This window comes from Tympanuchus pallidicinctus, unplaced genomic scaffold, assembly GCF_026119805.1.
Source record: "Tympanuchus pallidicinctus isolate F22 unplaced genomic scaffold, pur_lepc_1.0 scaffold1, whole genome shotgun sequence".
Taxonomy (NCBI): domain Eukaryota; kingdom Metazoa; phylum Chordata; class Aves; order Galliformes; family Phasianidae; genus Tympanuchus; species Tympanuchus pallidicinctus.
Window position 1 is genome coordinate 71,842,439 of NW_026294618.1, and position 14,702 is coordinate 71,857,140.

Genomic DNA, 14,702 nt, shown 5'->3' on the forward strand with positions numbered 1-14,702 from the left:
TGAACTGTTATTAGTACTGTATTCACTGTTTCTCACACTATGATTCGCTTGACTGGTACACATGTTATTCATTATCAGTCTCTACATTCCTACTTACAATTTGCCATCCTTAAAAGATCGAACGAGAATGTTGTCTTTTTTCACTGCAATATCATCACTGCAGTCTGGACAGACCACCTGCAAAGATATTATAATGTAAAATTTAGAGAAAAAAAGAGCAACAAGATAGTAATAGTATTTACCAATGGTTCTCAAAAAGTTTTCGGGTTCATTTCTCTCCAGCAACACTGCAATGAAAGGAACTGAGATCCCTCAAAACACAAGAGCAAGATCTCTCAAAACACAGGAGCAATGCTCGCCTGGAATTACTGCATATAGAGGTCCATGCTTGCTGCCTGGAGGGAACTAGCTGCTGCCACCAGAAAAAGATTAAAAACAACCTCCTGACAAACACTAAGTACCTCTCACGTCACTACAGCAGATTTTACTCCTCATCCTAAAAAGGCTTCTCTCAACAAACACTGCCATCAGGGATCTCTTCCGAACACGTCCAGAAATTGCGAAGACGTCATAACTCAGTCTCAGAGAAGAAAAAGAAACAACCAAACAATCCCTCCTCATGCAATTTTATGAAGAATCATAGAATCAGTTGAGTTGTAAGGGATCTTTAAAAGCCATATGGGCCAAGTGCCCTGCTATGAAATGAACCAACCTACAGCTAGGTCAGGTTGCTCAGGGCCCCATGCAGTCTGATCTTGATTGTCTCATAAGCTACCTACTAGGAGATAAAAATGTCTGATGTACAAGTGTTATGATAGACTCTTTAATTCAAGAAATAAATTTAAGTCTAGCCTAGCACTGAGATACCACCTTCAGCTTATTGCAATAAATAAATTGCAATTTTAAAAGCTATCTGAGTCCTATAAGTTAGTATAAAAGTCATTAATTTACGCAGTTGAGGAATTTGATAACACATACATTATTCACTGACATTCCAGACTTATGGAACTGGAAAGCAGCACTTTCCATCATTTTTCCCTCAAAACTTGAATTGCTCCCAGAAAGTTAAGAAAACTCTGGCTGATGTGAAGCCCCAAGGAGCAGCAACTCTAATTTAGTCCTGGTAAACTCCTCTCCTCTCAGAGCAGTTGCTTGCAGTCCTACTTTGTGTTTGATAGAAGAAGATGCTGTACAACATACGGTTGTCTCCCTCGTTACGTAGGCTGTCAGTTATGTAGTGTTCTAGAAGTTGAAGTGAAAAGCTCCAATTGCGTTGTTTATCATACAGCACAGGTTAAACAGGCTTCTCAAGAGAAATAAAACTTGGCAGTGCAAGTCTCCAAATTCAATGTGTTTCACAATCTCCAAAGAAAGTACTATACGAAAACTGAAACTTCCTACTTAAAATACAGTCTGAGATACAGTCTGTAGGAACTGCATCAGTCTCTAGAAAATAAACCAATAATCATCCCCACTTAAAACAGACAATCTCCAAGCTCTTTAAAGACTGAAAAGTTGGCCTGACTTCAGCTACTGATTTTCTAGCAGCCTCAAGATTGCAGCAGTCAGAAATCCATTCACAGTTTAGAGAACAGCTTACCACAATCTCATCTAGTGCCTTACACACAATGGCATCATCTCAATTTTCCCTGAATCAAGCCTTCTTGATTTCCTTGCAAAACAAACTCCATTGTATTTATAGAAGGATGAGGGAGATGATCCTATGTAAGCTCAGTTTTCTGAAAATGCTGTGAAAAGATTTCCTAACTGTAACTTCCAAAAGCCTTTAAGCACACATTCTAACCAAGTAATACTATAAAGCTTACCAAGCACACTACCTAACAGGAAGAACAACTGCCAGACAGTTTTATTTTAAATGCAATTAGCCACTGCTCTCAAAAACAAAAAACACACCAACCAAACAAAAAAAAACCACGCAGGCAGGATTAAGCCAATGCAGTCAGCCACTGAGCCCTTAAAACTATTTAAAACAAACAAACAAAACCAAAAACATAGACCTCTACAGTTCAGACCTTTAGCAATTACAACCTACCCGGCTGTAGTCAAAGCAATCCCATTACTAATCTCAACTGTTCTTTGCTGTTAAGGTTTAGACTGATCTCTGACCTTCTCTCATAATCAACTTGCTCTATGTCCTCCATTTGTTTAAACAGAAACTGTATCTGAATACATCATCATTAATAATAAAGTGAAGCATTTTGGACATGCGTATTCCTCAGCATCCAAGGCTGCATTTTCACATAATTACAGTCAGCCACGCTATGCAGTTTAAGCAAAACTGCTCAGAAACAAAATAAAATTACTTTATTGATAAAGCATAAGTAAACCCTTAAAAGATAAAAGAACAGAACATCACAGCTATAGGAAGGGGAAGAAGCTATTTGGGCAATAAATCTATTATTTGATATAACCTTTAAGTTTAAATACAATACCATATTCATTTGCAGAACTGTAAACCTGATTACTGAAGTAACAGTTAATCTAGGATAAACTACTTCAGAGTTAACAAGCTCCACTCTCCAACTTGATCCCTCTGTTGCTTCTCATTTACTCATTTTCCACATAGAACAAGCTATGCCAACCCCCAAATGAAAGCTCAAGAAATAAGAGCACGGATTTTTTATATACCTTGGAAGAACAAGCAACAGAGCTTCGTTAATTCTTAAGATCAAACCCACAGCCATCCTAATTATCCATTCCACCCCATGCAAGCAAAATAGCTACCAGAGTCTACACTGGAAACTGTTGTCAATTATGTGGATCATCACAAGGCCTAACAACAGCATGAGAAAAAGCAGGCCAGCAAACCGACCCGTTCACAGCACAGTTATCAACAGAAGGTAGGCAGTATCAAATTTGATGACAGCTTTCAATAAAGAAACAGCTCAGTTTTCTTGTCTGCTACTGAAAAGTTCTCCTAAAGCTATCTTCCATCAGCAGGGTTATCTCCTTGCCGCACGTACTGCCCTCCCCGTTGCTGTAGAAGAGACTGCAGTGACTCATCCTCTCCCACCAACTCTTTCAAAACAAATCCTTCTGGGAAGCCTCTGGACTGCGTTACAAGACAGGAGGTGATGACTAGAAAGTTGCAACTGAGAGATACTGCACTATACACTACCAGGAGCATAACGTCAAAGAAGCATTGTTTCAAAGGCTGAGGAAGTCTTCTTGAAATTCAGTAAAATCACTGTCAGCAAAGCCAAGGAGAAACGATTCAAGCATCTCAAATTGATAAAGTATAAATTTAAAAATTTTCCAAACATTTAAGTCCATCCACATACAATCCCTAGGCTAACAGTGATACATTTTGTTAGAAGTTTATTTGTCTTTAAACCAAAATAAAGGAAGATTAATTAGATTAGTAAAAAACTACAGCATTATTTTAAAAGAAATTTATTGACAATTCTCTACCACAGGCTAGAAATTAAAAGTATTTGCTTTTATTATCAAATGCCTTTATACTGGAACTAGAAAACACAAGCCTACTTAATTACTAAGCTTTCTCTTCACACTTCTAACAATTTCTCCCCTGATATTGCAACTTCAGAAAAATGGTATACAACAGCACAGGTTGAAAGCCTTGCAGAATTAGTTTGGTAGTAATACTCAGCACTGCCAAGCTAGTTTGGAAAAACTAAAGCTGTGTTAGCAATGAGTTTGTGTAAATGAAAATATTTACAGATACAGTGTTTCCTATTAATACTATAGCATTCAAATTTTAAGAAACGTATGAAGTTCTACTAACAGTGTAGATCTACTGAAAAGGAAACAAAACAAAAACCACCTCTTTTGTTGCCTAGCAACACATGGAACTTTTAAAAATTAATGATAAAATTCTTACCAAGGCTGGAAACCACAGAGTTTTCTTTTTATCCACACTGAAGCAATCAACACACACAACTTTTCCTAGTAACTCATCACTCTGTTTCCTATCATCTTCATCTTCATCGCTGGAAGAGGATGAAGATTCTTCTTCAGGACTGAACAATAGAAAAAGACTTAAAACTCAACCACTCAAATCTCTTGCCTACTAAAATTACAAGTGATACAAAGCTAATTGTCAAAAGTAGTATAAATAATAGTGACTTAAACTGAAGTTGAGTAATTTAAAAAAATAATGTTATTCATTATTATTATGTCCTCATAAATAATTATATTTATAAATAAAAAACCACAGTTACAAAACCATTAAAAACTCAGAAATGCATATGTACAAGTAATACCTGCCAGGAAAAAAAAACAACACAGAAGAACGGTAAGAACAACACACATCCCCATGGAAGAACAGACATGCATGGTCACAACTTTCGTAATCTTAATTTTGCCCCAGTGAAACAATATTCAAAAATACAGTGGCAGTTGTTGTTTTGAACCAACTTTAAATTAAACTGATTAATCTCTCCATGGTTTTACTTCAACAGCCATAGTCTACAAGCCTGCTGTCGTCTTCCATACAGAACAGAAAGCTATTTTAAGAGAACAAATCTCCAAATCTCTGAAGAAACATCAGCTACAAAGATAAACAGCAAACAGAAAAAAAAAAATAATCTCTTTATCCCAAAATAGCTCTTTAAATAATCTGCACTGATACATTTCAATAACTGTTTCAATTTCATACAGAACAAGGTGCAGGAACATAAGTAGAAGAGCAAAGCTGCAAATGTATTTTGATTATAAAAGGGTTTCAGGCCGTTGCTTTGGCTGTTCCAGGATGTAGTTATAGCTCATTTTAACCTTATGGAGACTTGAAATGTAAGAAATGGCTTCAACTAAAATTAAGTGCAACCAGTTAAAAAAACAATAAATATATCTATCTATATATAGATAGATATGAAGATACATATATTCAGCATTAGTAGCTATATACACACACATTATTTTTTTTCTATTATTCAATACTACATTTTTTGACTACTCACTTTGAAAGTCAACTTGAAAAATACAAGCATGTTCAATAAGCATTTAATGCAGAATTTAAAAGCTATCTTCCATTTTCCCATAACTATTTCTGTGCACAAAGCTCAGTGTTAATAAAAGACTCATTTTTAGTTAGCATTTGCTTTTTTTATACTCTCAGTTTAATTACCATGTTTTGTTTTCTCTACTTCATTTTACGTTAGTTGCAGCATTGATAAAAGCATTTTTTCTCCCCCCCAACAATTTTTTTTTATTATTTTTTTTATTTTAATTAATGATTTCTTTTAAAACACAGTATGGAATTCTTTCAGAATGCTTCCTGGGGTTTGAGAAATTCTTGTGGGAAGAGAATAAAGTCAAGGACAAGAGAAGGCCAGGGCTGTCTTGGAGAGATCACAATCTAGCTGAGCTTACCATCATCCGTACATTTGTCTTTTTACCTAGTTCAGTCAGTACGAACCAAAGATAAAAACAAGTGCACTCTTTCTGCCATAACAACATCCTGTACAGTTAGGGAAATAGATCAGAAAACAGCTCAGACATCAAGGAGGTTGCAGTCATGTTTGCTGTATGTACCAGCTTGCTTTTTTCCTTCACTACGTTACAATAGTAAAAAAAAACAAAACAAACGAATAAACAAAAAAAAACAAACCCAAACCAAACCAAACTACATGAACAAAGAAAGGGCAATGTTTAGAACCAGTTATTACAAAGAAGCCAAAGCATGAAGGAATAATTCAAGCATTTTAGCTTCTTCCTCAAAACTTAACTACTACCTCAAAACTTAAAAGAAAAAAAAAAAAAAAGTATTTCATAATGTTGTTTCAAGTTCCCAACTACTAAAATTTTAGCACCCAGGAAATCAAGTCACTACTCTTAACCTTTATTTTTCTATCAGTAAGCTTTGCTGCAAATCATAATTCTGTTCTATTTCTAAAAGCTCTTCAGAAACCCCATAATAGGAAACCAAAAGACTACACGAGGTTTCTGGTGCCTTCTACCAACGCTTCACGTCAGCTAAACAAAGACTATTAAAATGGTTTTAGCTCAAGTTCAGTAGATCGTCAAAGCCCACTTGTCAATACCTGCCATCATTTTAAATATTGATAGCATGAAGATGATGTAATTCTTTCATGCAGCAACACAGGAAAAACTGACTTTCAATCTCAGCACTGAAGAATACTTTTCATACAGCTTGCTGGGTAGGGTTTTTTTGTCGTTTTTTATGTTTGTTTTTAGTCTGAACACACAACAAACTAATAAAAAACATACTGAGAGCTTCACAAGTTAATAAAAACACAGATATAAAGCCATTAAACTTACATATGATTGGATCTCCGTCCCCTGTTTGTTTTCTTTCCTATAACAGGAGTCCCAAAGTGTTCAGGATTTGTGAGTGGAAGCTGATCCAAAGTCTGTTGAAATAAAAAACAAAACAAAAAAAAACAGGTATACATATACACAAGAACCATGTAAGTAATTCTCCAAAATGTAAGTTCCTATTGCCAGTTAAAACAATTTTTTGTCAATACAGACTGTCTCATTACCAAAGTAAAGAGCTAGAATAGATGTCACTGCTTGAAGATTTAAAAGAAACAGCTGTGTGCTCTGTGGGGTTTTTGTGTCTGCATTTGCTGCGTTTGTTTCTTTTAAAGCATTCCTTTTCCCTTATACCGAAACAAAATTAATTTTCATCCAACACACACACACACACACACACAAAGTATTTTACCAAAGTCCTGACTTTGGACCATTCAAAATCAGAGAATGAAGTATCAGGTATTGTGCCGACTTGGGATACCTCATCTCTAGGAGATGAGTTTTTGTCTCTGTCCTATCACCAAACTAAATATCAAATCATCTATTTAGAAATGAACAAAGGTTCCCCTATAAAATGAAACAGGGAGATAAGCCAGTTGCAGTAAACAAACCAATTTACTAACAAAAGATGTGTAGTTGATATGGGACACATTCCAAAACAAATTTAAAGTTGGTCCAATGCTGAGTATTAGCAATAAAACAAGACGGGGAGAAAGAAAACTGCCATCAATCAGCAAGACTGCTACATCATCAACGCAAGCACCTCAAGGACCTCCAGTATCTTCAAGGCTGCTTACCTACTTAAAAGGTAATTTCAATTTAAAAGAATTGTTCCAAATTTGAAAGCTGCTGGTATGTGTGCATTGTTTTTGTTTTAGACACATCTTTTTCTTCCTTTGAAAGGCATAACATCTTCCAAAGTAAACATATTCCTCTGAACCGTGCCTGTGAGTTGTTTGTACTGATCTGTCAAGTTTATTGGCTATCACAAAATAGTTTCATCACTTATTAAAAACCAACAGTAATGATGTCTAAAGATGTATATTTATTATGTGCCACATTATGACTGTTTTGCAATGGATATTTACAGATGTTTTCCAACATCAAAAGCAAAGTCACGTGATTGCTGCTCTCCGTGTCAGCCACGATCCATGGACCATTAGTAATACAAAATTGGAAAAACTGAAACATTTATTTTATTCATCAAAAGTTTACATACAAAGTTTACTGAAATTCAGCTATATTCCCGGGATTTAAGAAACAGAATCCAAACCATTTAAGGTATGTTTTACACAACCATTATTTTTAGTCACATGGATGGACACAACATATTGAAGACTGAAGTATAAAAGATGCATTTTGACTTTTTTCTCAATAAAGAGTTGCATTAAAATTGCTCAGTTACCTCACTTTCTGCAAAATGCCGCTCTCCTTTCAAACACAGCGAAGAGCGTCTGAGAGTCTTCTCATCACCATCATCAAATACTGTCACCAGGTAATACGTAGTGCAGGAGAACGAGAGAAAAAGATTTGTTTTTTCAAAATGAAGGTATCAGTAAGCAATTACTTTAGGTGTCATAACACGAGATAACATCTTCCTGCAGCTATACTTATAACAAAGCTGTGCCTAGATAGTGCTAGATATCCACTAGAATCTTAGTGCAGAATGATCAAATACACAAGCTGCTGTTTCATTATAGCTACTCTGTGCTTTCACATGGTAAATGGAATAACTAACCAGTAGCTGAGCACATAGAATTCACAGATCAGGGGACACACACACACACCCCAATGCAAGCTAGAAGTGAAAGCAATTCTTACAGCATTTTCAGTTTTTACAGACCATTATTATAAAATCAGAATCTCCATCATCTTCAACTGGAAGTCACACATACTATGGAGAAACACAGATGAACATCTAGAGAAAAAAAGTTACTGTTCACTGTTACTTAAAAGTTCAACTTTTAACTCGGCTGATTTCATCCAACTAATCTACAGAATGGCAGTGATATAAAGCTTAAGTAGGATGACACCAAGTAACAGTCAAAGCACAATCAGTAAAACCACTTGTAGTGAGAGAATTGTGGAGCTCCTGCCTTCCCAATTCTCTGCTTCTCATGCAATCCCTAGGCTCCATTATTTCAAGCAACAGAATGAGGTCAACTGGAAACAAGTTTGTAAAACAGTTGGCTTTAGCTTCACAACTAATCCACTTAAATCCAGAAGTACACTGCATACGTCCATCTTGAGAGGCTGATAAACTGGTCATATACAAAAGCAGACTTTTATCAAGTTGATGAAAATTTGGTATCTCAGGTTATACTTCCACTGTTCAGTCAGCAAAGAACTGAGCTTCTCTCCAGTCCCCAACTGTGATGGCAGTTATACTCCTGTCCCCAACCGCAGTGACCTTGAAGACTTTTAGGGGGCAGGGAACAACCATAGGATTAGATTAAAAGTTAAAGTTTCAGCAAGTTCTCAACATGTCTCTTTCACTCTCATTTACGCTCTCTTCTGTCAGTCAACAGTTTGACTCATTAAAATTCAATCATGTGGTAGAAAAGGAAAAATACATAAGCACTTTTACAAACAAGAGACAAAATAACAGTGTTCAGAGAATGGTTGTCAACCAGCAGAAGATGCCTGGCAAGATTAGAGTTTAGTTTTCAGCCATGTCATCAAATAGCAGGTGCAGCACTCTAGTTTCAACATCTACTAATTAAAATACACAAAGCAACCAGGGCACATCAAAACCCCAAGCTAGTATTTATTTAATATAGAAGTAACTAGTACCTAGTTCTGAGATTCCTTTTTTCATCCCTATAATCCGCTACTATTAAAGAACAAGAAAAACCCTACCCCTTGAGATTACCATTTTGTGTTTTACATTACAATAATTATTGAGTACAGCTTAGTGAAAAACACACTTGACGCTTAAAAATTTGTTGAAAAAAGTATCAAGGGATGCACAAGAGAATACACCAACTTCTGAGGTACATTTCAAATGGTCAATATACAATTAAGACCTCTTGTCATTAAGGGAAGTAGAAGGCAACAGGTACCTAATTCAGTTAGTGTTAATTAACATAACTGAGTGCCCTTATATAATGAGAGATTATGAAAAAAGCCTATCCTCTTCAAGGGATAAGCTGACTACAACAAGGGTAAACCTATTCAGAGCTAGGTAGGCAGGCAGGTTATGTATCCTATGTGGTAATCTGCTTGTTTCCCAGTCAGATGGATCCTTAACCTTGTTCCCTAACACTAACACACTGAATGGAAAAGCATCATCAGTCTTGAAGACTGTTTGGCCTCTATAGCACATAAGGCTTTAATGCGCATGAAATTCAAACCTGATGGGACATCTTCAAAACTAACTACTAAGCAGACATAAAAATGTATACTACATTTTAAAACACTTAACCTGAAACTGCAAGAAAGGAAAAAAGCAAAAGCAGCAGCGTAATGACGAAAAAAAAACCAACAAAAAAACTGCAGAAGAAGGTCAGACTACTTCAACACATGAACAACTGTTACTGCTATTCTTACACACCCCTGCTGCAGTGGTACAAACGGTAACATATTAACAATTTCTGGAATGCTACTACTTCAGGTCTGTTCTTCTTAAAGTCTTAATTTCCAAATTTAAGTAATTTTTCTCCTGAAATAAGTAACGATGTAAGTACTTCTCAACAAATGATGACATTAGATAACCCTGCTGGTTAAGAATTGCACTACTTCTAAAATTTGGTAAACTTTGACCATTCCTTGAAGCTGGACTTTCACTCACATCTGCAAAGTCATCATTGCTATAAGGTGAATTTCAGACCCACTCAACTCACTGTCCTGACAAAAAGATTATTCAAACCATCTACTGCAAGAGTCAGTTCTCTCTCAAATGCATTACAGTCACCAGCTGTGATGCTTTTACTGATTCTGCAAGGTCAACAAGCTTTTGTCTGCTTTTATCTACTAACTCTCACATCTCTCTTCTTCCTCTTTCTCAAGTGCAGGATTTTTGACAGATATCTACTTCAATTTACAAACCAGTCCCACAACACCTATTTCAGAATTTAATCTATGCTGGCTCCTATCTTATTCTTACTGCTGAAGTGTTAAATGCATGCTTTCTCAGAAACTTAAGTACGTGCACACACCATTCTAACACCAGCTATACCATTCTGTTTTTAGAAGCTCTCACATCTGATCTATCTCTACTAATTACCAGGTATCTATAATATTAATTAATGACTTTATACTGCATGTATGCTGGCCTTGTTTCTCCTTCCCTCATACACCGTACTTCATAGGAAAACTGAAATATTTTCTACAACAGTAAACTAGAAGATCAAATGTAAACCCACACCTCTATTCCCTTCTGTCACGGTTTTGTGATTTTTGGTTTTCAGTATTCCACATCATAACATCATGTAGTGCACTGGGAGTTAAAGTGTTAATGCTCCATTTCCAGTTACCTATCCCTGTACATTATGGAAATCATGGGATCTGGCCCTTCTGGGTGGAGTGGTCTCTTACTGCCTTGAAGCGGGTGCTGGGGTGTGCTTTCCTAGCCCTTCCAAGCTTTTCAGGTTTGACTCGGTCTCAGGAACTCTCTCTCCTATTTTATTTAATTTACTAGTCTCAATTTCAATTAGACTGTATTATATTGTGTTACCTTGCATTCTGATATCACACTTAGTAAAATAAGTTTTCCTCCATAGATCATTGCCGCTGTTTTTTTTCCTTCCTTGTGCCCAGCTCCCATCTCCCTATCCTTTTTCCCTTTCCCTTCCCATTCTGTGGAGCGAGGGGAGGCCCAGGGGCCTACTGTTCCCCTGTCATGGGCATAGATCGATCTAGTTAACTCCGTGACACCTTCTAAAAGTCTAAGGCTGGGGAAACTCTCCTTAAGTGTTCAACAGTGCTTTAAGCAGCAACAACTCTCAGTATGTCAATACAAGTAATTCTTGATAAGGTTCTTTCAAGATCTGATCCTCTATCCTCCTACACGTGGAGTATCAATCAAGGAGACAAATATGCAACTTCTCAAGAAGTTCCTATTATAGCTTTAACAGTACCAGTGCACAGATGGGAAGTATGTTATCACTCTACCACTGACCTGCTCTCCACAGGATAGACTGATCTGATGGCACACAGCATCAAAGGCTAAAACTCATGATTCTATAGCCTATGTAAAATTACAATAATAATCAAGGCTTGCTTGTGGCTCTGCAGATACATCATGTGAAGTCTGAAATGTCATATACTAGAATAGGGAAAATGAACAGGAGGACCTTAAAAAAAAAAAAATGAGAAAAAAAGCTATGACTTTGATTTTATAGCAGTTGATATCAGGGCAAAGTATAAAAGTGGGGAAAAAAAACCAAGTATTGCAATCTCTGCTTTAAAAAAAAATTGTTAAGCTTTGGAATATTTAATAACATATACTGTTATTACATACACTATGAAGTGCCCAATCACAGAGCAGCTCATTTAGTCCTTGTTTCACATGTCAATTTCACACTATGATGAGTGATGCTTCCAATAAAAACACAAAAATAAATTTTGATATTTTGTGTGGAGTTTTTGGCTTTCTGTTTCTAAATTACATCTCCATCTCCAAAAAATTTCTCTCACCATGCTTAAGACATGTCCAAGAAAAATATAGGCCACGCACTTACTTAAGTCACCAGTTTTCTTCAAATATTTCACTATTTATCTTACCTACAGTGTACCAACTTGCATCTGTTAATTTGTTGATAACTGCTTCCTGGTAAGTTCCATCTGGATTCTTCACTTCCACAACAGTTCCTACCTAAAATACAAAAGTATACAAAATACTTAGCATTGGAACGCTTCTAAAACAGACAATGAAGTTAACACTTTTGAATTCAGCCAACAAAGTTAATTAATATGGACACAGTTAAAGATACTACATTTCTGCAGCTTCATTTGAATCTGTTGGAACTCCTTAAAACTTCTCTTTCACTCCTCCTAAAATAAGCCAACTTAACTGAGCTGATTATTTCCTGCCAGCAGGTGGGGAACAAGAACCAGTCTCAGTGATGTCATTCTCTTGTATAAGAGCTTTTGCCCAGTTTTTGCTCTAGCTGTGTTTTCCAAAGCAACAGTAGCTAGAAATCAGGGTCAGCCAAACTTCTTAGATTTAAGTCCAAGAAGAACAAAGAGGGTTGCATCAGCCAGTATGCTGCATCCCCTTAACTCCAGAGGGAGGCTTAACATGAAAAGGAAGAACTTTAGCAGCATTACCTTCTATGCTTCACAATTTTATCTAGTCTATGTAATAAAATAAGCCTTCCACTTCCGCCTCATAGTGCATATACAAGTTTATTTCAAATACTGAAGAATGCTTTTCAAGGAGCCTGCAAGATATAAAATAAGTTTCTTACCTTTAAAGGTCCCTTTATGTGGTCATCCTGTACTTCCACTGTTGAAGAATCATGCCTAAAAGTTACCTAAAAAATATAAATCAACTGACAATCACTTGATATCATTGAGCAGCATAAGAACATGCAAACGTCAATCGTTCTTCTCTTACTCTCATCTTGCAGTTAGTCACTGTAATCATTTCACTTGCTGAAACTTTCATTCACATGTTTTAGAAATGAGGAAAACTTCTTAGCTGCCAAAACTTAATTTTGTTTAACCTTTTGCAATAAGATCTATTACACTGAAGGACGTGACAAACAACAGTTTACCAATGTTGTTTAGCAGCTCAAAATTTCTGCAGGTTTCTTAATGAATTTAATTGTACTGTGTTAGTACCATACCAAGAAAGGAGGATGTTCCAATGCTACAAGAGCAAATAAGAAATGTTTACGTTTCAAAGCTTTAAAATCAAACCACTTTAGCACTCATATCTAAACATGCGCAACGTGTGGAATTTTTTGCTGTTTCTTATTAAAGTGCATTTTCTTCACTACTGCAAGACTCATATTAAATCATAAATGATCCTGCTATCAACCGAACAAAATAAACAACCCTAAGAAAATACTCTGGCCCTTCAGTGTCTGCCAGTCAACATGCTAGAAACTAGAAGTAAATGTCCATGTAGCTACGTTTTTAGCCCCCCAAAACAGAAGTAAATCCTGTAAATATTTCTGACATGCTTTCTATTTAACAGCCAATGATGCAGGAATTCTCCAATCCTACGCACACTGTCCTCAGAAAAATAGGGTATGGACAGCCATATTTATGATTAAATTATCCGTATCAGATGCTTCTGATATTCGTTATTCATTTCACTCAAAACCAACCTGATCACACCATAAGTCACAGAATCAATTGTATCTGAAGCTTTATTTCCATTCTTGCTTTAAAATCAGGGAAACCTTGAAAAAATTCTGGTGTTACATACGGGTACATTTTATTAATACCTGCAAAAGATGTTCTAAAGCTCACCAGAGCAGACCTGCTCATTGTAAGTGTGTGACATTTTATTTAGTACTCACAATAGCTAACAGTGTCATTTGAGATTCAGCTGTCAAACATTAACTCTCAGCTGTAGCACTACTACAAGTGCTGCTCCAAAAGTAATGCCTCCTGTTTTATTACAATGGCCCACAACATCAGAGGTGGGTGTCGGTGGTATGGCAGTAGAGGTTAAACCTTCCCACCAATATTTCATCATGTTGTTGCTGTGTGACAGACAGCAACAGAGGGGCAGTCCGACAAAATGGCACCTGATATGGAAGAGCATATGAAGCAGAAATGTGGAATCGAATCCCTCCATATGGAAAAAACACACTCATCAACATTCATCAACGCTGAATGTTCATGGAGACCAACCAGGGGACGTGAGTACAGTGAGGCGGTGGGTGATGTGTTTCCACAGTGGTGACAGCTGGTCATCTCTGCTAGTGCAGATTTTTACAAACTCAGCACACAGGCTTTCATTCACCACTGGTGAAAATGCATAGCTAATGGTGATGACTATGTTTAAAAACAGTGCTCTTTCTGCAGCTGAGAATTTGCTCTATCAAATAGTGCTGTATTCTGCTTCGTGTATCTGTTACAGTTTCCAAGGAAATAAACAGAAGGCATTACATTTGGAGCAACCTCTCTACACCATGCTGTAGGATTTAGCTCCCTAGAGTGCCAAAATTATGTTCTCACAATTACTGAGGCTCCTCTGTAAAATACAGCAATAGCAAAATTTCCTTCAGAACAGACTGTTTTCTAATGCAAGTTCCCCTACTTAAGCATCTCAGGGAGAGATTTTAAGAGTTATGCAAACCTTGAGAGTAGCAAACAGCTAAGAACAAAACCTATAGCTATGATGGAGGAGAACCCACCATGACTGGCCGATTAGAAAATAAATTCACTAAAATGCTTTATTGCTCTAGAGGCAATAGTTCATGGAATAGTCATCTTGTTGATTTTCTGTTAAAACCACAGCAATATCAACTGAAAGTATATTCTTA

General features: G+C 36.5%; 1 protein-coding gene across 3 annotated transcripts in view; it reads right to left on the reverse strand.

The window, feature by feature from the left end:
• ARID4B (AT-rich interaction domain 4B) overlaps positions 1 to 14,702 on the reverse strand; it is an 85,043-nt gene that overhangs the window by 37,269 nt on the left and 33,072 nt on the right. For 2 of the 3 annotated variants that reach the window (XM_052671781.1, XM_052671764.1), the window contains exons 4-9: positions 12,669 to 12,734; positions 11,983 to 12,073; positions 7,664 to 7,743; positions 6,262 to 6,353; positions 3,863 to 4,001; positions 98 to 177 (exon numbers count right to left, since the gene is read on the reverse strand). In XM_052671781.1, coding sequence (XP_052527741.1) covers positions 98 to 177; positions 3,863 to 4,001; positions 6,262 to 6,353; positions 7,664 to 7,743; positions 11,983 to 12,073; positions 12,669 to 12,734 — 548 coding nt within the window. The remainder of the gene's footprint in view (positions 1 to 97; positions 178 to 3,862; positions 4,002 to 6,261; positions 6,354 to 7,663; positions 7,744 to 11,982; positions 12,074 to 12,668; positions 12,735 to 14,702) is intronic. The other variant, XM_052671773.1, reaches the window with a different exon arrangement.